At 43.4% G+C, this 26,279-nt stretch overlaps 1 protein-coding gene across 4 annotated transcripts in view; it reads right to left on the bottom strand.

The window, feature by feature from the left end:
• Positions 1 to 26,279, bottom strand: part of LOC119652336 (epithelial discoidin domain-containing receptor 1) — a 781,389-nt gene that overhangs the window by 436,926 nt on the left and 318,184 nt on the right. For all 4 annotated transcript variants that reach the window (XM_038056350.1, XM_038056353.1, XM_038056352.1 and 1 more), the window contains exon 3: positions 17,020 to 17,125. In XM_038056350.1, the coding sequence (XP_037912278.1) occupies positions 17,020 to 17,125 (106 nt within the window). The remainder of the gene's footprint in view (positions 1 to 17,019; positions 17,126 to 26,279) is intronic.

Raw genomic sequence — 26,279 nt, 5'->3', positions numbered from 1 at the left:
ACACTTTTATTGGCAACTATACGCCACTTAGGATATCACTGGACCACACTACCACAAAACAAATGAAATTAAGGACTACCCACCACGCCATTCATACCGTAGCCGAATAGAGACAAAAGTCAGCATGCACTTTAATATTAGTGAATTACAGTATTTAATTGGTAGCAGCGTTTATGTCTAGATTGTGGATGCCAAAGTACGTCGGACATACACAAAAATCATGTAAATAATCCTCAGGGTCTACCTCGTCGGCAAGTTCAGATCCAAAGTCCACCGTGGATTTCCCTCTTAGAAAACCAAATTTGCTCTCCTATTGTATTGGCCAATCATTTTACATCACCTTTCAGCAACAGTAAATCCTTCTAATTCCGTAGATGGTGCTAGACAGTGCTTGAAAGGATATAAACGGGGTAACATACAAGATAGCGCACAATCAAGGTAATGTCCTGGTAGGCGAAGAGCAAATTCTTGCGGGATGCGTTATTAAATTTTCACTCAAAAAAGGTGAGGTGAATTTGGTCAAGCGAGGTTGTAAGCACGTGAGTTCTACAGCAGTAAAATATTTAACGACTTTCTCGTCCTTACGCAGTTTGAGAGGGTCCTAAAACTGAAACAAGGACTCTATTATATCATGAAGGAAGAACTCGCATAATGCAGCACTTTTCTCTTTAAGTTCACGAGAAATATTACGCATACTAAGGATAAGATCATCGACCGCGTATTTGACAGACTCTACGACGCAACCAAGTTTGTGTAACATGTCATCCATCATCAGGTTTCCAATGAAAGTTTGTGCTATGTCTACCACGGCGCGAACCAGTTCCTCTTCAGAGCTAATTTTTGGCAACCACACTCATGTTATTTTGAAAGTACTGATCCAGGTTTAGTCACTAAGTGGGCGTTCGAAATCCAAAACGATTCTAGGGAGATACTCATACTATACCTATTTGCGAAGGAAGGGCATTCATGAGTAACGAAATACGTCTTTCACCAAAGAGCATGAAGGTAAAAGCGGCGAGTTTTCAAGTCGAGGTGCTTCTGTGGCAGTTGTGAGAAACCGTGCTGTTTTCTCTAGCTTACAGCGCCTGCATTGGACTTTCAATGCCTACGCCTCTCCTTTTCCATGACATAAGAAATTTTAGTGGCATCAGGATCCGTCGAAGCAAATCAACAACTTCGTCATAATTCGCCGTGCGTGACAGTCTCCACCAGAGAATGATCCAATTACACCTGGTTTGTTCCACAGATGGTAGTTGAATTTATTCTTCAGCGATTGCGTGAAGTGGGTTGCCTGGGGGAGTTTCCTGTTTTTCGGGCTGGAGGCTGATACAGGCCATAAAGTCCATTGGAAAATCGAAATGAAAAAGAGCTCTTCGCTTTGATAGAAGTTGTGCAGGTCGGAAAGTTTCAACGAATTCTGGCTTCGGCATTGGATACTTCAATCGTTCTGCATGCTATGTATAAAACACTGCTCGGAAAATCCTACCAACCTCTCTCACTAACTGCTGCGTTTTTCACCGAATCAGATCCCACAGGTCATAATTGGTCTCTGAAAAGGTTGCGCGGTGATTCCAGTGAAGTTCAAATCAGTTGATCCACAACAAGATAATATTGTAAAAATGTAGTTAACACAATATCCGAGAGAATAGAAGCCTTTGTTGTGACCTAGAATAGGAATTTTTTGTTAGGAATTGGGGAATCCTAGGTCCGCATCCACTTGATTCCGAACCAGACCAAATGGAGAGCAACTTGCTCCCACTCTTTATGGTCCACGGACTCCTCTTTTTGAGTTTAACACCCAAGATTCAAAAAGCAGAAGAGGGACGAAGACGGCTACGGTTTCATATCAGGGCAGAAGCAACTCATCAGACACTGCCTCACCTCTGCCCTGGGCGCAGCGTGACTGAAGCGACTCGCAGGTGTTATACGCTTCCTTTTATAAATCGCAAAACACGACAAGGGTCCGAATTCTATTCAACGTAAATCCGCCCACAGTTCGGACCAAAGTTTGGGCTGTGCCAGACACTTTTTTAGGAATTGGGGAGTCCTAATTCTGCATCGACTCCATCCACCATCCACTTGATGGCGGCGCGGAACAATTGGAGAAAAAAAATCTTCCTCTTTTCTTATCCATGGACCCCACGTTTTGGGCGAGCACCTGAAGTTGAAAAAGAACAGTTTCATTCAGGGCAGAGGACCCCTTAATTCAAAAAGCAAATAATTAGTTCAGCTTCGGCTGGCTTAGGTTTGAACTTCTATGCAGATCTTAAGGTTGATATAGTTCGCACGCATGACATGTTTGCGAATCAACATAAGTGCGCAAACAACACGCTGCTCCCAAAATAGAGGTGAGACAGCGTCTGGCGAGTTGCCTCTGCCCTGGGTGATACCACAGCCTGTTTTTTTCTTTACATAAGGTTCCGCAAGAATTCTACGTTGTCCCTTCTAATCCCGTTAAATCAAGCTCCATGGAGACCCCAGTTACACCCTTATTTGGTTGAATCGGGCAATTGCGTCCTCCATTAATTAAAACATAAGTGCATAAGCACCATACGGACAGAAATGTCAACCCCATTCCTTCAACTGTTTACCTTCTAATGAGTCTAAAAAACAGAGAGTTATGTGTTTGCATCCATGGTTTTGTTATACCGAAATATTTTTGCAATATGCTAGGGGGTACAAATGTTTCGATTTTTGGTTTCTTCGGTTCGCCTTAATTGTCTCCTTTTCCACTTGTCAAAAATGTCATGGGCCTTCGGGTTTTGTAAACGCTTTTATCATCAAATAGCTCCGAAAAGGGAATACTTTTGACACCATCACAATAGACAATTATAGCCTAATTTTTACACCCTTTCCTCGAAATAAGTATTCCCTTCCTTATGTAATTTAAATGGTATCCTTTATCATTGGAAAATCTCCATTCATCCCCACGTCCATAACACCCTCTGCACACTACAGCAAACACAAAAATTACTCAATGAAAAATTACTTTTGAAGAAGTCCATCAATTTTCACGAAACTTTGCATTTCACTTGCTCGTCCTTTGTTTCCCAATTTCCTTCATATTCGATCGTTTCCATTTTTAAAAACTTCCCAAGGAATAATGCATGTAAAATTTACGGTTACTTACATCCATATCTCAACTCTGAATAGGTGCGCCATTCGAGAGTTCCAGCGCTTCCCAAAGAACGGGGGTTGGCTGCAAATCTAGTCAGGTATTATCGGGTGTTCTTAAAAATTTTCGCTACGCTTCGAAACTCCAGAAATTTGTGGAAATTGGAGTTGATACATCTTTCCATCCCCCAACTCCCCTGGCATACAATGCTTACACAAAAGCGGTTACAAATGAAGGGAAAACTGCGACGACGTTAGGTTATTGGGAAACCCTTTCTGTCGTCCCTTAGCCGTTCGGGCGGGTCGTAGGGTGTGAGGATATTCAATGAATGATTTTCATGTGCAATCATCGCCATTGTATTCAAATTATTCATTCCGTCGATATCAAATTAGACGAGTAAACATCAGTTGCAAGAAGTACGAACAAAGTTTTCAAGTGAGGATAATGGAAAATTGGAAGCCATCTCGGGAGTACAATCAGAACGGAGGATCTAGACGATGGGTTGGCCGATTGACGGTTGAATGAAGGTAAGAGCGGGGACCAACCAAGCAGTGAGAGATGAAGCAAAAGTCAGGGTAGCTAAGCAACCAGAAATTTAAAATTCTTATTTTGAAAGTTGCAAAAAACTTTTCGGAAGCATTGAAAGGAAGGACGAATCAGGGTTGAAATGGAGTGCACTGTCAAGTTTAATCTCGAGTATGAGAAGTTTTTCAGTGGAAAAATCATGATAATTTCCGAGGCAGATGGATGAAGTTAATAATTTTGAAGGATTATGAATAGCAACGAAAGGTCGAAGTATGAATCTCGTTTCACCTTGGTAAAGGACAAAAATCCAGGGTACGAATCGAGAGCGCTTTACAGATGCACATCTTGAAATTCAGGAGTATTTGTGAAAAACAACTGTAAGCTATCTTCTGGGAACTAGGTCATCGCAAACTGTTACCTTTGCTATTATTTTTGAATGGGTCTTCCAATTGAGGAGACAGTAGGGAACCTTGCACTTTACCTTTCTATTCTCATAGCGAATTTCATTTCTAGAAACTTTTGTTTAAAACTGGAAATAAGTTTTTACTATGTCTTCCGATGTAAAATCAAAAGTTGAAGAAAGGACTGAGGACAAAGAAATTGAAAATGCAGTGTATGAAAAAGAACTTGTCCGAAGTCAGTATGCTCATTTACTTTTCAGCTCATCAGGAATAGATAGAAAAGCCAATGCGGTCTAGATAACAGTGTGAATGTGTAAACTGGACACTAACCAGATCAGTTTCTGAAAAAGTGTTCCCAAAAAGTAGGCAAGGAGAGAACATTGATGCTCATTCCTGTTCTGAATATTTGACATAATACTGTTCCACTAAAGTATTCATCGATACAGCCTAGCATCCCAATGCGTTAGCTAATGGGTCCTTGGAACTTGATCCCTCTCACACATTGTTTTCCAAAATTCACATTTCTAGTTATGTAATTTGCGCTAACGAGAACCCATTTGTTAGGGTTGTTTTGAATATCAGAGCCAGTAGGAAACGACCAAAAGGCCGACCGAGGCAACGATGGCTTGATAAGTGGTTATAAGACCTTGCAACTGCATCCAAATCAGGCCTTTGACAGAGGGAAATAGCCCAACCGATCACGATGAGCTAACCCTGCTTCTGAACGGGACAAGGTCTGAACATAAGGAGAAGACTTTTTGGTACTGCTGCACTTGCTTGCACCATCATGGACCAATGCCTAGTTTGTATTGTTCTGGAAAAAAAACTACTACGATGCCAAAAAAGGCACTCAAGAAGTCCTAACCCGATGAATACCCCGAATTCTAATAGTATACTTGAGCACTCTGGGAAGCGTCTATAGTCCTTGTCTGACTGACGCCTTAGAGCGACTGGTCTACAAGGGCAAGCCTTAGATACCGTAAAGGATTTCATTGAGCCGCATGGGAAACGGTAGAATTCTAACTTTTCCTGACGTGCGTTTCCAAATTTAGATAAAAAAAACACCAGCATACTTAGTGCTACTAGATACAGGTACTTATATAAATTGACTAATGTCTCCAATTTTCTACTCACCTATGTAGAGAAGAGAAGGATGACGACTCTGCAAGCTGAGAAGATGTAAGTCCTGCTCGAACCTGTTTACCTGTTATCCGAAGTTCAGCCTTCTCCAGGACGAGGTGAATCCAGAGTCGAATACCTCCACCTCCCCCCGCAGTTCAGGCAGCCCACAAAAGTGACTTAACCACCAGCAGCAGTTAAAGGGTGAAGGCTTCCACTAAAGGAATTATAGCGAAAAATATAGAACGAAACCATCCTAATGAAGCAGTAGAGGAGGGGAAACAGCATACCCAAAAACGAGGAGAGCGTCAGGCTTATCAGCAAAGGCATTGGATGAGGAAAGCTTCTTGGAAGTGTGGCCCGACCAGCTTACTAATGCAGGCAGTCTCACGGAAAAAGCTCTCCATCTGACGCAATCCATTACCAAGCCATGTGACGTGTCAATGCCTAGGAGATGCCCATTCTCCAGTTAAAAAAAAACCAACTGCCGGTGGAATGGTGAATTGGCCTGCCTTTGATCAGCTTGCCACCACGCCAGACAAATGTAGGTAGGATCGATCTAACACAAAAGGAGCATGGTTACAAGGAAGCCCGCAAAAACACCAAGCCTGATATCCAACGGAGCAAGAGGGAATATTTTAAGGAGTTCTGCACGGAAGCTGATGTAAATCCATGGGGGAGCACCAATATTTTGATGGGATGGCGCAGAGTATCCCCCCACAGATCACGTGCACTACTCTCTTGTTGAAAAAAATCCAGTGGTTATTTCCTCAACGAGAGAGAGGTGCAGCAACACTTCAAAGCCCTCTGAATGTGACGGCAATCCCGGCAGTAATCACAGATGAGCTGTTTATGATCTGTAACAGAATAGACGACAACAAAGCTCGGGTTTAGACAAAATACAGAAGAGGGCCTTTAAGCTAACCGTAAAGTCCAGACCGAACATGTTCGTTGAGTTGTTCGAAGCGTGCGCGCCCGGGGAATTATTTCCTACAGCATAGAAGCGGCAGAAACTGGTACTACTGTCCAAGGCTGCTAAACCTCCAGGTGAGCCATCCTCCTCTAGACGCATATGTCTCCTAGACACTATGGCGAAAATGTTAGAACGCGTAATCTACAATAGGTTACTCACGATTATTGAGAGCGAAGAAGGCCGTCCATATCGGCAGTACGGATTCCTTAAAGCCAGATCAGCCATTGATGCTATCAAATCGGTTACAGCTTGTGACGAGAATGACCCTGCCAAGATAATGCTGAACGTTGGAGAAACACGGAATACCTGTAGGCTACCTATCGTTTCGTTTCATATATCATGCAAAGCCAATAAACTGAGTGTGATCTATAGGAGGACAGCCGTAAGGATGTGTTTTGCTTTCAGAGCCGTTTCAGATGAGGCAGCATTCGTCATTTCGGGAGTGATGACAACTGACATCTTTGCAGATGAGAAGACAGACATACACAATCTGAAGTTAGTCTCTCCTTTGCGGCAAATGAAGAACGCCGAAAGGACGGGACCTGCCAATAGATGACAGGAGAGTTGGGAGCACTCGGGAAGGGGCCGGAAGACACACAGACTGATCCTTAGCAACAAAGTAGTGGCTAGGGAGACAGCATGGGGAGATTAATCCCACCGAGTTTCTAGCCGGGCATGAAGGATATCCCCAATACCTCTATAGGTTCAAATTGGACAATCCGCGCAATTGTTTAAATTGCGGGGAAGTCTCCGAAGGTATAGCATGCATTCTTCCACTGTCCGAGATTCATGGAAAAGAGGAGAAACCTCGACGAAACCTTAGGTGAAGCACTGACGCCAGAAAATTTGATGAGGAGAATGCTAATATCGCCGACTGGAATGCGATCAAATCAATGAGGCGCATGAATCAAGAGCAAACTGCCAGGAGCGAAAAAGGTGAAGAAGGCGCGGTTGGAAACGTCGTGCATGGAAGATAGGAGAACTTGCTAAAGTGAGTTAATTCCGCACCGTGATGTAATACCTTATCGTGGTTCCATACAAAATCGTACTCTTTGTCATGTCCAAGCCAGAGTCTTTGAAGATTTCCAACTCGTTACAAAAAAAGAAAAAGACCCCTGTAGCCTGGTGGATGTCATCATTGAGTACAAAGCGTTAGTGGTGGCTCGGCTACCGGCCAGAAAAACTATGTTACGCTTAGGGTTCCAATCATGTTCGAGCAATCGAAAACCATCCAATATCGGCTGTACTTCGATTTGAAATGCACCAGAAGATTATCCGACTCGGCCAGACTGTGGACATCTGAGGACACTACTGCCTCGATTCGGCAGACCATCCTTGATCCGTCGGTAAAGATTACCATTTTCTAGCCCCGCAACATGTCACCAATCTACCACTTTGCGATTTCTGGAAGTCATACTGCAAGTTTCATTTTTCAGCACAGCTTGTGTCTGCTGAAAATGTGTGGGATTTTATTGGTACATCATCTGGAATGCCACTATGGCGTAGAACTCTGCTGCCCAGCATACATTAAGGATATCTGCTCAGCAGGATTGAAGAGCTCCGTAACTTAGAAGGTTCGAATTTTATGGTTACTTTCTAGTTTAGTTTAGGTCCAAGAATTACACCCAGATATATTGAAGGAAAGCGACAATCTTTGTCTATTTAACCGCGTGGGTGAGATTCTGGATTTGAGTATCCGGAGTGGATGAAACCAATTGAAAGCAATCAAGGTGGCGGCATTATCACAGATTTGCCAATGGTAAGAACCTCTAACTCAACTCTTCCTATGATCAAATGTCCCTCCATAACTCACAAGCCAGGAAATGAAATGGATAGGGGATCACCGCCGCAATAAACGCCCCAACCGAGAAACTGCTGGAATGGTTACTGGAAAAAATCAACGGGCTAGGACAAGGAAACGAGTATGCTGTGAATAGAAGCAGACATCTCGTCAGCGATTCTAATGAACTGAAGAGGAAAGTTCGTCGGAATACGAAACGCAAAAAGGCGAACGAACAATTCTGAAAACCAGCACGAGCTGCAAGATCTGAGCGGAAATGTGAACAGAATCCGAAGAACCCAGAAAGGAGATCACTGTATGAAAAACTGATGAGTTTCGCACTCAAGTCAAAAACTCACTTGGAGAGAAGCCCAATACGGGTAGCCGGAGCGAGCCGGAAAAGTTCGGATTGGATGAGTTGTCAGCCGTTTAAGAGAACAAACTTCACTAAAGAGGTACTTTAAATGCTTCACAGTTGGGCTCTTCGCGAAGGTATGCACCAGCAGCATTGGTCGATCCAAAGAAGGTGTGGCCAGAGAGTACAATAGGGAGCCCAAGTCTGCGAAGTAAAAGAGGGACAGGATAGCCAGCGTATCGCCGGAAGTAGTAAATGTCCGGAATTTAGGAAGCCCCTCACTGCAATGAGAAAATGAGGTTTATTCAAATAAACCTCAATCAGGTCGCTCAGGTTTTACTGAAGCAGACCACGTTCGAATCTGAGATGGTAATCGCCATCTTCAGTGAACCGCATAGAAACCGTCACGGTAGCATATGGGTCACATATTCGACTGGTGGAGCGGCGATATGAGCTTGTGGTCGGCAGGCCATACAATGTACTGTACTGCAAGTCAGGCAGCCAGTGGCTTTGTGTGGGCGGAAATAAATGGTGTATATGTATACAGCTACTACGCCTCACCAAGTCTGACACTGTCTAAATTCGAACAAATGCTTGATAATCTTGTTCTCGACGCAAGGGTCGAAGACTAAAGGTGATTGCTGGTGATTTCAACGCTTGGGCCCTAGAATGGGGTAGCAGAGGATTAAATGCCAGGGGGCGCAATTTATTAGAAGCTTTCGCGCAGATGGTCATAGTTTTGGCTAACGAAGGAGCTGTAACCACTTTTCAGAAAGGTGGGTCAGGTTCGGTTGTAAACCTGTCAACCTTGCGCTGGTGCGTTGTATGTCCTTGGTGCGTCAGCGAACGCTACACCCACAACGAAAACCACGCAATCTTCTTCGAGACATGTGTCGAGCCATAGGGCAAAGACCCATCATGGCCAAAACCGAAAAAAATTTCAGGCTCTTCTGTGAAAGCTTTGGATTGGGAGACCTTGATAGAGATGTGGTTAAATCAACCTGTCTCTATGGAAAGAACCGTACATCTAGCAAAATGCATCGCCAAAGCGTGTGACGTGCCCATGCTTAGGAGGTGCTCATTTCCCAGCAAAAGACCAAACTACTGGTGGAATGGTGAACTGGCCAGCCTTCGATTAGCCTCCCACCGAGTGAGAAGAACGACTTAGAGGACGGTTGGTAGAGTAGATCAGGGGCAAAAAGAGTGCGACTATAAGGAAGACCGCAAAATCCCTCAAGCTTGCCATCCAGGGAAGCAAGAGGACATGCTTTAAGGAACTCTGATGAAAAGCGGACGTAAACCCGTGGGACAGTGCTGGGCTGGGATGATTCAAAGGACGTTCATATCTGCAGATCACGTGTCCTACTCTCAGCAGGCAGTAAAGTTCCCGACCTGGACGGAGTACCGAGTAATTCCCTTAAGCTTCCCTTGAAATGCAGGCCGGACATGGAACCGGAGAACTGGCAACATAAATTTCTATCTCGATAAAGCATAGAAAGCTCCAAGGAGCGGGTCAGATATAAAGGATGGAATATTCCAAGATACTTAACACTATCAACAGCATCATCTTCAAATTTTACTGACATTTAATAGCGTGTCTGTCTGTCACCTAAGATATTGGCTTAAAGACCTACGATTAAGATACATTCAACTGAGAGAACATTACTTTTAAGCTCCATCCAAAATCTGATACAACTTATCTAGGAATTGATTGGTGAAATGCTTAGATTTTGCTGACATGGATAGGCTTGAATAATATGCTCACACTTCCATTTATCTGAGAGTGGATTCTGTTAAGGGAAAGTCGCACCGCGTCCTTGAAGAACTATTGAGAGTGGATACTCTTTATACTGTGATTAAGGGCCTTGGTGCTCAAAGCATCCACTCTTGATGGGGGTACTATAGTAGTAGAGCCTATCCAGCATTAAAAATCCAAACTATTGTTTCTATTGCTCCTACTTCATCATAATAAGCACACTACAGACATCCATAAATTGACCTCCTTCTTCATTCCACTCACTTGACATACTAATGAAATGGACCACCAACCCTCAGCTCTTGAAGTGCTGGAAACAAACTACTACAGTCGCTCTTTAAGCGGTCGATTAGCAGTTATAAAGTTTATCTAGCTCTCAACCTAATCGCTCATTTCATTGAACTTATTAAGATTGATGATAGCATAATCTTCACAAAAATAACATCTTCACGTGAATTGTTCAATCTTTTTATCTTTCTATCTTTATGGAGCGAGGAAGCAGCATGCAACTAAGTTGGAAAATTAGCTCTTTGAACATAGTCTGGACTATGCAGGGAGTTATCACATAATAAATTTAATAAAGCTATATAAACAGATAGATAAATGGTTGTTTAATACAGAACTCATTCAGATACACTTAAAAAGCTCTTATGGAAAATTTATCCCAAAGATACCATAATTCGTTTAAATTCCAAGAAAATATCGATTCGGAAAACATTAATTCCTAATCAAATCGATTTGTTTACTCAATAATTTGTTGCATTTGTTTGGATTCCATATGCAACAGAGAGCCAACCCCCTTCAGGTGATACATTGTTTACCTTGTCAATTCCGAGGCACCATATTGACGCGACGTGATTTTCGATTCATACCTTCAATCGATTCATATACACCGTTCCTGTCTGCATTCAGTACGCAAAAAGCCCATGTAATTCGATTTTTTTATTATCTCGTTGAAAGTCGAACTACCAGATACATATTCAAAGCAATCAAACACTTGGACTACTAAAGATTGAAATGAACTCTTGGATTATTTTTGGAGATTGCAGGCCTTTGGACTATGGGGGTGGAGCTAATGGGGCACGAAATGTAAGCAAGATTTCGGAAGAGAGTTATCACTGTCTGTTGGAGTTCTAAGCAAAGATGCTAACGAATTGATTATTAATTTTTGAAAAAATAAATAGATTTTAAGATATTTCTGTCTAGGTGTGGTGTGATTCGCCCCCGAAAATTCTTTCTATCTGTGCAATTTGGAGTAATTGGAGTGACTTTTCAAACGCGGCTGGACTTTATCAGGGACACGACTCTAGAAAGGGGGTATATCCTGTGTTTCTTTATTAATTCCTAAGTCCCCATGCGACCTCTTCCCGGTGGCCACTGGAACCCATCTTCGAATGTGTCAAGAGTGTGTTGGACCGGGCTGGGAATACGCTCATCCAACTGACGAGAATCTGTTTGCCTGCTAATCATATATTTGGGCCAAGTGGATTTGACGGGGGGATGAGCCGAAGCAACAGCCCTGGGATCGTCTCCCTGGACTGAAGAAGGTGCTAATAGGACCCCAAGCCAAGGTAAAACTGCTTCTGTCGAGGAGTGCGTGGCCAATGGGGAGTTGGTCTTTACTATAATAATATAACTCTCAATACCTTGGGCACCTTCAGTTTCAAATAAGACCCTTAACCTTGTGGCCGGGCTAGCTAGGGTGAACATTCTTCCCGGACTACTCGTGGGACCAACACATAGATCCAATTAACAGCCAGTCGTAGCATCACTGTGCTAAAACTAACCGCAGGGACCTGCTGGAGCAGGGCGGCAGACGCACTAGTGGTTTCCAGCTTGGAATCCACTGCCATCAAGCTGACTGTAGCGGATATAAGACATGGCGCTCTTAACCCGAAACTGTCGACGGGGTCCCCCGCCCTCGAAAGCAAAGGCTAACAAGAATATCGTTCACTACGAACCAACTAAGAAGTGAAGGTCCACTGGAGTGCTGCTCAGGAGTCAGTATCAGAAGGCCATGCATATTCTCAGCAAAATTGCTAAAAATAAAGAGGCCGATACTGTCGACAAGCGAGATGAAAAGGAGTTCGGTAAATACCAGGCGATTGGTGAGGAATATAGCAGCAAACGACTGGCAGACGAGCAGAAGGCGAAACAAAAGCACAGGCGGATCAGAGTGTGCAAGATTGCGGATGCTAAGGAACCACTGCAGAAAGGTAAGCAGCAACAGCCGGTCGACGAGCCATGAATTGCGAAACTCTTCAACGATGTGGTCAGGAGCCACTTACCTGTGGCGCTAATAGATAGCAATTCCGCTCGTGGCAAACCAGCGTCGGAAATGTGGACCAGCGTTGAGGCCAGGCATCTCCTGAACCCCAAAGGCAAGCATACGGGATCCATCCCCTGCTTTGATTCCTCCTAGGTAATCCATGGGTTCCACCTTATAGCTTGCGAGGATCGATTCTCGGTTCGTACGTCATCAAAAGTTAGGACTACAACGAGATTACCAGGAGATCGGCCACTTGCATTTAGTTTCCGAAAATCAGCTTCCCCAGGATTCCCATGGACGACTGGTTACTTATCAAGGATGAGGGACCACAGACGAACATCCAACCTTTCCTGCTTCATATAAATGGAGAGTGCCTTGGAAGCACTCGAAAAGGTAGACTATAGAGTACGATTCGGAGTCAGGAACGCAAAGGTGAAAGTGTTCCGCTCTGCAAAACCGGATGACGACCTGGATCCAGTCGACGCCGCCAATGAGCTGTTGGAGGAGATGAGGATCGACGGTCTGACGGGAACCAATGAACCCCGCACGCAAGCAGATCATGCTGAGGGTAACGCAGATAAATCTGCAGCATTCGAAGTGCACCTTGGTTAATCTGCTTATGTGCCTCCTAGAAGAAGACATTGACATCGCACTAGTACAGAGCCCCTGGATCGGAGTCGATCGAACCATCAAAGGGCTTCAAAGCGAGTATTATAATTCATTTCAAAGCACAGGAAACACTGATCAAGACAGGCTTAGGACAAGTATACTTACGAGGAGAAGTCTGCACGTTTTTCTTTGTCTTGATCTGAATTTCGGCGATCTAGTCATGGTCAAGCTGGAGCAGGCGGAGTCAGAGAACGCATATATTTCCCCCACTTACAACTTCGTAAGAAGAACTGCAACGGAGAACTGTGACGGTTGGGAAGATTTCCTTGTTATAACCGTACTAACTGACAATGGCATTCTTCAGGTAAAGAACTGGAGACCCTCTGGCCAGCAACCTTTCTCAGAATATAGTTGGATACTTTTCAGTCTAGATTTCGCTGCAAAGGTCTCCAAACCCGACAGAGACTTTCCAAAAGGATCAACTGGAGGAAGTTTGGTCAAGTAACAAAGAACAAACTCTCTGGTGCGTAATTTGGCAAGATTGGCACAACAGACGAACTAGAGTCAAAGATCGGGGCCCTGGAAAAGGCATATGATACCGTCTACTTACTAAGTACAGCAAGAAGACACCGCCATCGTGGTGGAATGAAAATTTGTCCAGCCTCAGGAAACCAACCAAGGAAATATTCAACATCTGCTACAGGCATAAATATTGGAAGCCAACCAAGGACTGCTTGAGGAAGTACAAGTCGGCCAACAAGACTGCCAAGAGGCGGTGTCGGTTGGACTATTGTCAGAACATTGAAAGTACCAGCGAATTCGCAAGACTCAGTAAGTTCTGTCCAGCCTTGCTTAAAAAGTCGGAAGTTTCCTGGACGGAATCTTCTAATGAAAACTTGGAGCTGCTGGCTGAGACGTACTTTCCCGCTAGCAAAGAGGGCTGTTAGTCAGAGCCTTGCTTGAAGGGTATGCAGCCACCACAACCGTGCGAGACTATCAAATCGGTAATTACCGAGAATAATATCGGCTGGGCTATAAAGAGCTTCTCCGAATATAAATCTTGGGTTCGAGATGATATAATGCCAGTCATGTTGCAGAAGCAGCAGGAAAGGGTTGATGTCATGGCTTGTCGAGATTTAGCAGGGCTGCATTTCTTTGGAATAGCACCGTCTTGGAGACGGTTGGGCTTTCGACCAATCAGCCTCATCTCGTTCATTTTGAAGACCCTAGAGGGCGCCCTGGATATCCACATAAGGGCGAATATGGAGAGAATGCCTATTTCTAAGTCCCTGCATGTCTATGTCAAAGGCACATCCACAGAAACCGCACCCTAAGAGACAATTGGTACGATTGAGCGGTCACTGCAGTACAAGTAGTATACTCCAGCTACCTACGAGGATATAGAGGAAGCATTGAACAATGCTAATAACAACGCCACAGGAAAACTTTTACCACTATCAAATTGAGGGGGTACGCATTGGATAATATCCATGCTAAGATCCAGGTTAATTCAGTCGGATCTGGGAGGCAACCACTTGAACAGAGCTGCGAACTGAGGCTCTATAGTATGGTCGCAGGCTTTGAGCAGAAAGTAGAATAGAACGAAGCTTAATATGATTCAAAGAACTGCGTGTGCAGGTGTCACCGCCCTACGAAGATGAGGTTGGAAATATAACCTTTTACAAATTATTAAAATCAGTTTACTGTCTGCCTTCCTGTCTGTCTGTCCTTTTTCTTAAAAGAGGTGGAAATCTTCAAAAGACTCTGGCGTGCCCAGGCTTGGGCACGCCAGAGTGTGTGATTTTTACCCACAAAAATCACCGCCGACTCCCTCCCTACCCTGTAGAACAACTGTTAGGTATACATCACGGGGCGGAAATAGCTTATTTTAGCTAGGTCTTCTTCCGTCTCCCCGCGGGGCTCTTAACCGCGTCTTCCTCAGTTCTTCTGCTTTTGACAGTTTATCCTGGATTACTGCGATCATGGAACTGATTGCATCCCAATCCTCCTGGTAGTCACCATTCTCCGAACCAAGTTTTCTGATGAAAGCACTTCACATAGAGTTTCCTTCAGGTTGCTCTTTTCTGCCACGAACCTAGGACATTGGAGGAATACGTGCGCTTGATTCTCTGGGACCCCGTCGCAGTTTGAGCAATTAGGTGAATTGTCCAATTTAAACCTGTACAGGTGTTGACGGTATTCTCCATGGTCGGTGACAAACTGGGTGAGATTATAATTGATCTCCCCATGGTTTCCTTTTGAGCCACTCCGCGATGGAAGGGATCAATCTGTAAGTTAAAGCGACCCTTTTCTGATTGGTTTCATCGTTGATGCCATTATTGATTTCTCCCTTTCGGCTTTTCTTACCTGCGATAAGTGAGGGATGGACCTGGAGTTATGAACGTTCATCATTTCCGTTGCCAGGATATCAATCGGTATAATTTCCCAGATGACGAACGGTGCATCATCTGAGACGGTCCTGAAGGCAGAACAGATCCTTAAGGCTGTTCTCCTGTAGACCGTATTCAGTTTATGTGCATTGCCTAAAACATGCAGCCCTCTTCCCGTAATGGGACTGCATATAGCAGGATAGAACTCACCACCCTGGCTATGAACAGCGTGCAAGTTTACTGCGGTCCTACTACGGTCGGCATAGTCTTTGCTACAGCCATAGTGGTGGTGGATGCTTTCGCAAGTATGCCATATGTGCTGCTTAAAATTGAGTTTCCTGTCTATCATCACCCCTAAGTATTTGACGGCCGACTTGGAAGTGATGATATGATTCCCGATTCTAATGCAGGCGGAATTTCTCTTCCGGCGCTTAGTGATGGGGGCCCAAACTATCTTTCCTCCATGAGTGCTAGTCCAGCACTCTTTAACCAAGCCTTAACAACACTGACTGCTTCGCCTGAGTAGAACTCAGCATTCTTGAAATGTTTTACGACTACAACCAGTGCTATATCGTAGGCGTAACCCACTACCGTCGCCTCCCCCGAAACCGGAGGGTTAAGTACATCATTATACATGATGTTCCATATTAAGAGGCCCAATACAGAGCCCTGTGGAGCACCCGCGGAGACAATGTACTCCTTGAGTCCATCATCGGTATTATACAGAGGGTTAACTCATTTAAGTAGCTATCGACTCTGTCGGTCTGTCTGTCCGTCAGTCGCATTTTTCTCGGAGACGGTTGTAGCGATTCACACCAAATTTGGTAGAAAGGTGGGAACTGTGAACGCTCATGAATACAGTGAGTTACATAATTCTACATTGAAATTAAGTATGGGTCCCCACATATGCAAAAGGGGGGTTTACATTTTTTTTTCATCAAATATAGTCATGTGGGGTATCAAATAAAAGGTCTCGATTAGTATAATACTTTCCGAAGCCAGTCTAAGTTTTGACATTTGTTGGCAACGTGGGGAGTGTGCGAGTCTGCGAACCGCTTAACGTTACTCGCAAAGTAGAGGTGAGGCAGCGTCTGATGAGTTTCCTCTGCTCTGGACGAAACCGTAAAGCATGTTTGTCTGTTACTTTAGTCAAATTCTTTTGTAAATACAAAGCTGTATCTCCATTCTGTATCAAAGTATTGAAGATACAATTTCCTTCAAGCTTCACATGACCTAGAAACTAATATTTTGGAGATTTTCGCTTCTTCAATCCTATACGCCGCCAATAGATTACATCTTTCACCATTTTAAGTCACGACAAGTTATGTAGAACTCTGTTTGACATGTGACCTATGCATCACAATTAATCCTAGAAAAACACACCAAAATAAACACTCCATAGTTCCTATCACCTAATAAATAAGCCACGAGTGGAGTTCACTAGAACAATACCATTTGTCAATATGTAGATACTGAGACTATCCAGAGTTCTTCAACGAAAGGAAATTTAGATGAGTTTACATTTGAATAGCTCAATCTTATCTTGATCATATTTTAGCATCTTAGTTCGAGCTGTCGATAATACTGAGTGTATATCCGAAGTCCCTGGAGGTTATCTTATGGGCCACTATCTATTTTGTGTGACGTAGCCTGGTTTTGAATTTATTTTAAATTTTTTACCCGTTTCTATGATATCAAGGGGAATAGAAAAGGTTTCAAAAACTTACCGAGCGTGCTGGGGTCCGACATTCCCAATGTCATGTGCAGAACTCGCATTTATTTGAAAATCTGCTATGGCACCTGATTCCATACCCAGGGCTAACTCGCATGAGGCTGTAAATATAGAAAAACAGAACTTCATTATTATAATGCACAGGTTGAAAGGTACTTGAGATATAAATTTAACAAAAAAGATACAAAAGTGATAAGGAGTAAGTGGCTTGGATTCGCCAGTTAGCACCATGTGGCAACTGAGCGTAGTTAACTCCTTTCATTTACCTTTTTGGTTTGACTAGTTCCATTGTCTGGGAGTATATCCTGCATTCTTTATTATTGAAACCAACGATGTTGAAGTCTTTAAGAGGATAATGATATACTTGAGTTTTAAAAAAAAGCGGTTGAGAGACATTTTCCCACGAAATTCTGCGGTTTAGTGTATCCTATCACAACAACCTGAACCTTTTTTAGTCAAAGTGTTCACATTTGTTGTTTGGGTTTGCATAACAAAAACAATTCTAAAGAAGTATCTTCTCCCTGAATACCCTAAACTGACTGATATTGACAGCTACAAAGAACTACCATTCCCAAAGGAAGGTGTTCTTTTCATCTGTAACATTTGATTCCTTCAAGGACCTATCAGTCTCACGTCACTATTCGACTCCTCATCTCACTTCAAAAGTCAGTTCTGAATTCATTAAAGCCAACTACATTTGACGAAAAAATTGTTATCTATTTTCTCTTTTCGACAATTCACGCTTGGCCCATCCTCGCTGGTAACCTATCATCAACGTTTCAGATTTCCGTAAAGAACCTTTACCTCCCAACTGTGTATGGTATGGTATGTATGCTGTAATCCATTATACGAAAGTGATGTATGTGCAGCAGGTACTTGAAATGTTTCCTTTTTTCACTCCTCGGAAAAAGTGACAACTTAATGATGTACTTAAGAGATGACGACGTACGCTTAGGATGCCATAAAAAACCTCTTCTTGGCTCGAGGCTCTCATATGTTCACCTGCACGAAGGCTCCTATGCATTTTGATGTATGTGCGATTGTTTTGTGTTTGTCTGAACGTGGTTTCTAACCATTCAGATCTCATTCTACATTTTGTTAGTTTTAACTTTCTCTCTATTGTGAGTGTGTTGTTTCAGTGGAAATGCAGAGAAAATCACCATCATCATCCTCGTCATCATCATCATCATTGCTGTAACATTCACATTGAGAGGTTTCCTCATATGAGGGTGGAGGGTTCTAAAGAATACCTGAAATGTCACTAACTGTAGTCAGAGACTTGAAGGCACGCCATATATTATTCACCTTTTTTTTTAGAAAAAGGAAAATAATGAAAGCGTAGACAGCGTTCCAAACAGCACTTTGGTCAAATGGGGTTGGATGAGGAAACTCTCCAAAAATTACGGAAATGGCCACAAGTTGTGGGGAAATTACTTTTACAGAAGACTTGAAATTATTCTCGCAGGAAATGAAATTATGGACGATTTACTCCATTAATTTTTAGTAGAATTGACAGATCAGAATATAGTAAAAACGTCCAAACATGCAGCTAGCTAGGCAAGGGAATCTTGACTGACGGTTTCGTCCAGGGCAGAGGCGACTCCTCAGACGCTGCCTCACCTCTGCCCTGGGAGCAGCGTCACCAAACTTAGAGACACGTTGTAATCAATCCATTTATATATAATTGCAAACATGAAATGATTAGACCAGGGCGAAGTGAGTTTTTTTGTTGAGGAAGCTGGGAGTCCTGAGTCGGATGACGGACCGTCAGTCAAGTTTTTTTGATAAACTTGGGTGTTTAACCCAAAGAGAGGAGTCCGTGGACCACAAGAGAGGAAGTAAGTTGCTTCCCAAGTGGTCCGGTCCGTCATCAAGTGGATGCGGGCACAAGACTTCCAGCATCCTCAACAGCACTTCGGCCTAGTCTAGGTTTGAATTTAGGACGGATTTCACTTCAATATAATTCGCACTCAAGTCGTATTTGCGATTATATATAAATGGAGCGATTACCCCCTGGCGTTACTTTCGGCCACGCTGCTCCCAGGGCAGAGGTAAGGCATCTTCTTCAGTTACATTCAAAGTTAAAGGAAAGTTAAAAGAAAGTTAAAGGCAAGTTACTTTTGCAAGAAAAGAGCACATCTAAGGCTCCATATACAGAGTAGAATAGACTTTCAGCAGGTGTTAATCGCCAAACATCAGACTTTGGAATGCCAAACCCCCCAGTACGAAGAGGGTTTGGTATTCCGGAAAATAATCGCCATTTCGAAGATATGTTTCTCAAAGCAACAACCGGAACTGCAATGTGCAATCCACTCTCGCTGCCACGGTGTCAGTTATTCAAAATGTAGAGAACGAACTGGTGGAGGCAGGTTCGCCTACCAAAACTTGGAAACGATAGGTGGATGCTGTGTTAGCAATACGAAGAAAAAAAAATTGGGGAAGTCCTTGGAAAACATACAGTGAGAACGGGATGGCAAAGGAGGAGAAAACTCCTTTCCTAGACCTAAAGATAATTCGGAAAAATGGAAGGCTCGAATATGACATTTACAGAAAATTGATAAACATCGGACAATTCCACACATTTTGAACAATTATTGCAACCAGAAAATGGAGACCATGATCCATAAAATTGTGACAACTCCAATCAACAGGAGGAGACAAAACTAAGAAAACTGCGTCATGGACAAAGCTGCAAAGAACGGTTTTCAAAGGGAAAAAACACTCCAAAGAGGAGTACTAATCGATATCTTTCATCGCTATATTCAGTGAACAAAAATTGTACACCCCCTTTTTTTTATGTATGGAGCCCCCCCCTTAAATTCCACGTAAAATTATATTACTCGCTGTATACGTAGGCCTTCACGGTTGCCGCCTTTCTACCAAATTTCTTTGCAATTCGGTACAACTGTTTGCGAGAAAAGTGCGTGTGGCCGACAGACAGATAGACCAACATGTACAGTGTACATGGAAACTAGCACAGACGATCAGCGTCCTAGTGCTTCAGCGCATACCTTAGTTGCGTTGCGATGGGGGACCAATTTCGGACGGAGTAGGGTTATTTTTCTGGAATGGAACCCCAATTGCAAGTGTAACAAACAACCCAGAAGAAAATGGCATTAATGCTACAAATGATGGGGACAAAGACACGGTTACAAAACTAGAGGTGATAACAGACCGTGCGCGATGAAATAAAAAGCCAAGTACGTTCTAGATCGATGTATTTTGAGGCACGAAACGACTACTGATAGGAGCTCGGACTAGATAACTAGTTGATAACTGAGTAATTGATCGCCTTCTGGACGGAAAAAAAATACCCCCGCAACGGCACTAATAGAGAATCCTCAGAACGAACTGCAAAACGTAAGAAGGGTAAAATACAACCCGTATAATCAGAAAACTTACCCGTCTACCAAACCATCTGAAGACACTTGTCAATTACTCGACTTGGACTAAAGTAGAGAGGAAAGGAAGACCGCAAAATAGATCGCGGCCAGATACGCTGATTATAAAATCGACAAATGAGCTGACATTTGTGGAAATCCTGTGGAAAGTGAAGACAGACAGTTCGCTCCTGAAACTGGGTGAACACGTCAACTGGGCAAGACGCACGCAGAAAGACGATTTATTCCTTGAGTTTAGACCTTGGAAGTAGGTCCCACGATCTTCATAATAATATGGAGTTATCACTGGCAAAGCAGCGAAGGTAAAGATGAACCAGGACTTAATACTGATTGAGTGCAAGGACCTTTATAAAATCACCCCAAAAGCGGTGATCCGCCAGGCCTTAAAGGCTCAACTCGGGTTAAATTCGACCCATGAGTCGAACGTGATAAGACTACGTAATACATATGGCAGCACTCAGACGACCACAATAGCCTTGCCATTTAAAGCACCGAAAAAAGCTATTGCTGTTGTCAAAATACGCGTCGGCTGGATCAGCTGTCGACTGCAGATATCGTCAAAGAGGTGTGTCAAATGCCTGGAATTTGGAAATATTTCGAAAAACTGTTCAAGCAACTACGATAGATCTAAGTTGTACAGAAGATGCGGAGAAGAAGGGCATATTGTCAAAGAATGCAATGGGAATACCGAATGCCTGCTATTCAGAGAAACACAGGAGGGGAACATCAACCATATCACGGGCATTTACAGATCTCCGGTGTTCAATAAAGCGATTTCAACTTTTCATAAATGAAGTTCTCACAGCTGAATTTAGACCATTACCAAGCAGCTCAGAAACTGCTGTTTCCAAGCGTGCTTTAAAATGAAACTGACATTGCCACAATATGTGAATATTACAAAGATTTCCAGGATGGCCCTTTTCACCAGAGAGAAGCGGCAAAGCGGCAATCTGGACCTGCGGGTTTGCCCAAAAACTAGGAACAAACAACGTAGCAGCAACCGATCTGAGTCTGAAGAGTTGAACAACCGATATTAAAAAAGCAAGAAAAAAACTGCCAGCAGCCATTTCTAGAAGTAAAACTAAACACTTCAAAAGGTTATGCAAGAAAGCGGACTTCGATGCATGGGGAGATCCACACAAGGTACTCATGGCAACAACCCTGATTTGTTGTAGGATATCATTACTACTCTCTTCTCACAAGTCTCAAGTGAATCGAAACTACCTACTGTTCAGATGGATCTCGAAGTAATCACTTAAGAAGTCCTGAATAGCCGAGAGTAAGGCCCCAGGCTTAGACGGCATTCCGAATAAAGCTTTGGTAGTAGCCGTGAAAAAAGTTCCAAAGTGGTTCGCGAAGCATTTATGACGTTCATCAAAGGAGGGATTTTCCCGGAGAAGTGGAGGCAATAGAAGCTTGTCTTGTCAAATAAACCTTTGGGTGATCTTTTGTCTTACAGGCACATATGCCTATTAAACGTAATCGGTAAACTTTTCGAAAGGGTCAACTTCAATAAGCTTGTATCGATCACAGGAACGGATGGTGGTCTTTCAGATAGACAGTTCGGATTCCAAAAGGCAAGTATGACGAAAATTGCGAAGGAAGCAATGTACGCCAATAACTCTTGCGAGGTAGATACTCTGGATGTTCTTTCAATACCGCAAGATGGAGTAAAATAATTACGGCTTTGGCCAAATTAGGCGCTCCCAAGTACCTGGTGTGCATAGTGGTTGAATTTCTTCGGAGGAAGCTATTGCATTACGATTCGGCCGATGGCCGTTAGACATATAGAGCAATCTGGGAGATTCCACAAGGATCGGTCCTCTCTTGTGGATAATAATGTATGACGGAATTTTGAACAACTGTCCCATCGTTGTGACTTGGCACAAGATATTGAAGAGGGTCCTGATAAACGAGGCCATTTTTGAAATCATATCTTGACTAGAAGATGCTGGTCCGGCGCTCTCAGAGCATAAAACCGAGGAAGTTTTAGTGACCAAGGAAAGGAAAGAAAGGTCAATAAAGATCAAGATTGGAGAACACATCATAACTTATATACCTAGAAGTCATGAATGACTAAACTCTGAAATTCAAGCCGCCCATTGAGTATTTAGCAGCAAATGTTTCTGGGGTTGCTACATTGTTGGCAAGAAAGTTACCAAATGCAAGGCCACCGTTGGCTTTTTATCTCGAGAGTTGTCAGCTCCATTTTGTTGTCTGAAGCTTTAGGCTGGGCATCGTCATTGAAGCTAGAAGGAAATAGGACAAAACTGGCAGTCCCGTACTGATTAGGAACGTCGTACACTTACCGTGCAACATTGGAATTCATTGGATCTAGGGATGAGACTGAACCGCCTTTTCTGAGAACCTGCCGTCGCCGAGTGTGGACCTATGTTGTCTTCTGATCGATTCAATTAAAACTTATAGTGATTTTTACAGTGGTGACCTCGGGGAACATCGCACCCTGCGTATCCCAAGTTATCATGCTCAATCGCCCCGAGGCGTAGTTCCACCAGCCCGAAGAGCAATTTGCGTTGGCCGGCGTCGCATCTGACGTCACATGTTTCAACCATGCACCGTACAAGCTAGATGAGGAATCTATTGGGCTCCGCTGCGACGTATTGGAGCAGGGCTCATATGAAATATTAAAGGAATACCTAATACGCCGTTTGTCAGTGAGTAAGACAACCAATCATTTGCTGACGAATTCACGCTGCGCGACCGGAAACTCAGTCAGCTGCTTAAAGAAATGAAGCAGCGGGCAGGCGACATGGTTGAACCGGCTCTGCTCCAATCTTTGTGGTTGCAGCGGCGTCTGGAAGACACTCTTGCCATTTTAGCGTGCATGAACTCTGGTTCGTTGGGTATACTGGCGGCAACCGCCGATAAAATCCATAAAATGCACTCGCAGGTCCATGGCTGATGAAATGCCGAGCGACGCGCCGGATAAACTCGTGCAACTACAACATTCAATGGCCGCATTGGTAACCACCGTAGCTAAACTAGCCAACACCGTTGCTGCTCTCCATCCAGAATGAAGCTCGCAAAACAGGTCAAGATCCACTCGTCGAAATAGGCGCTCAGATAGTAGGTCGTTAGAACTGTCGACGGGTCGGCACCTGTCCGGCTATGCTGGTACTACCTAGCGTTCGCAGAAAAAGCCGCAAAATGCTCCAGCTCGCCGAAGCGCAACACCACATTGCATCACCTCTACCTTTACGCGAGCGTAGCCTCTCCGAGCCAGTAAAGCATGATGTTCAGCACCACATCAACACCACCGGTTCTCTCATTTTCTCTAAGGTGCATCCACTAGCACGACAGGAGCTCACTGTTGCGCGGAAAGAGGTTGAAGAGCTGATCAAGCGCAGTCCTTCAGACAACTGGTGGTCTTCGCTAGTCCACATGGTCCCTAAATTAAACGCCGGATGGAGACCTTGTGGCGACTATAGACCCCTAACACTCAGACTATTCCATGACTTTGCACACTCTCTTGCTGGTGGCTGTATTTTTTCGACCATGCATCTAACCAAAGCCAACCACCAAATCCCGGTAGCTCCTGAAGATATTCCGAAAACGGTAATATGCACACTTTTCGGACTCTTCGACTATACCAGGATGACTTTAGGACTGTGCAATGCGGCGCAAACTTTTCCAAGATTCATCCACTGTATTCTACGAAACCTGAACTTCTGTTTCGTTTAAATGGATGATGTTCCTCCTCTTCAGAGTTCAAGTGCAACGTCTTCTTGAGGCCGGTTTTCTGCTCAATGTTGAAAAGTGCAAATTCCTCTAGCGGCAGATGAGATTTCTCAGTAGGAAACAGATGCATCCGAAAGATTGATCTTGAATGCATCTATTTCCCCCTCATCTCCTAGGAGATCAAGCGTGGATCAATTACCGAGAATTTTGCGCGTGTTTGCTTCCACTAAGCTTCCTATAGAGGAATTTTGAAGCATCATTCGTTCGAAATGAATCTTTAAAGAAGCTTAACCTCGAGTCCCGCTGGGGTGTGCAAAGCCATAAACAGCTGTGCAATATCTATTGTTATGACATATACCGCCATGTGGTCGCACAACTCCGGTCGCGGTCGAACGTGCGCAACAGTTTTCCGTCATCATAAAATTTCAACGAACGTGCTGGGAGTTGAATCTCCTGTGTATAGTCATCTTAATTAAACCATCCCCTTTCATTAGTAAACTTTGCTTTCTGCATATTACCAATATTTTCGATAGTCTCCCGTAACTCATATAAGAGGAAAATGCCTGGTGCAATAATCGAATGGATGTCCTGGAGGTTGAAGAGTGGTCATACAGGAACCAACGAGGATTGCGTCTTTTTTTTCACGAAAAAACTTTCGATAGTAAGGTTTGAACGCGCATAAGAATGTTACAAGATTATGGTTCAGATTTATAGCCAGAAAAGACGATCGAATCTTTCATAAAGGAGACAACAACTTCGGGTCCAACCCTTGTTCATGATACATACTCTCAGACGAATAAGAGCTATCCTGAATTAGTTTGTTGCTCGCTCCGACCGCAATACACTCCCCATGAATTTCTAACCAGTATCATATCTTATATTCCAGGTGCCACTCTCAAGTCCAGGAAATTAATAAATTCATTATTACTCACACTGGATCCATATCACATCTCGCAATTTAGGTAGAATCATATCAAATTTTCATTCAGCAGATTTCAGATATGCCAAAGCTTAAATAATTAAATAAATTGCTTGTGTGATATCTGATATTTCCGAGATATATCTATCTTTCCACAGATCCTACCTTTCAGCCCGTTTCGGCCCTTCCGTTCTGTCTTACCACAAAATTATTGAATTTGTAATAAACCAAATATCGAGAGGCATCCATTCTCCATTATAATTTTAATTTGAGCATTTAACGTTTATTATTCATGCCATTTTGGTATTCACGAATAATCCAGTTTTGGTGTAAATTCGAGGACAATTCTAGATGGCCATATTTTGATATCCTGTGGCGTTTTAGATGGTTCTCAGAACAGACGGAAGAGATATCCGCTTCAGGGAATTGTGGTCGGTCACTATAAACTGTAATTAAATCATAGGGATGGAGTTATGCATGTGAACGGGGGAGGGAGGGTGTTCGTGCAGAATAATGGATATTCCACTGAGTGAATTTAGGTTGACCACATACAAATATGGCTATTTCGTATAAATGCCAAGCTTAAATTCAACTTCAGAATGCGCCATGCTATGCAGAAAGTTGGTTATAGAGAAAGTGGAATGGAAGTTATATTTGAAGAGACACTAAGTGGAATTCCATTGGTTAATTTATACGGAATCCCTATGCATGCGGCTTATGCGCATACGTCTCTCCTTCACTCCTCTATGGAGCATTGTGCATTCAAATCTTTTCTTTTTTGTGATATCTTTTTTCCGTTTTCAAGGAAAGTATTATTAATAATTATTACCTTCACATTAACGCCGTCCAAAAACTAAACCTACAGCAGCGGGACAAACACAAAGACGAATAGATACATCCATGGCGCAACAGAGACACGAACCCAGGGTATAAACCGAAAGGCCCACGCCCATCGCACCGTCAAACGGAATATATACGTGGATAAAAATTGGCTATGGGAAGAATACCCAGAAAATAAACCAAATATGGAGGAGGAGAAAGGAAGTTTTTTTACGGTGCAGAGCTTCGGAAACCCAGTGCCGGCAGTTTTTGGGAGTGAACACACGCGGGCTCCCGGCCGTCGATATCTAACGATCGCAGTGCCTCAGTAGTGGGAAACTTGACTACTGTAGCATCTAATGCTACAAGAGATAATGGTGGAGTGGAAATCAGGCCCACCCCGGATCCTTTTAGGAG

This window comes from Hermetia illucens, chromosome 3, assembly GCF_905115235.1.
Source record: "Hermetia illucens chromosome 3, iHerIll2.2.curated.20191125, whole genome shotgun sequence".
Lineage (NCBI taxonomy): Eukaryota > Metazoa > Arthropoda > Insecta > Diptera > Stratiomyidae > Hermetia > Hermetia illucens.
This window is presented reverse-complemented; position numbering and strand designations above follow the sequence as displayed.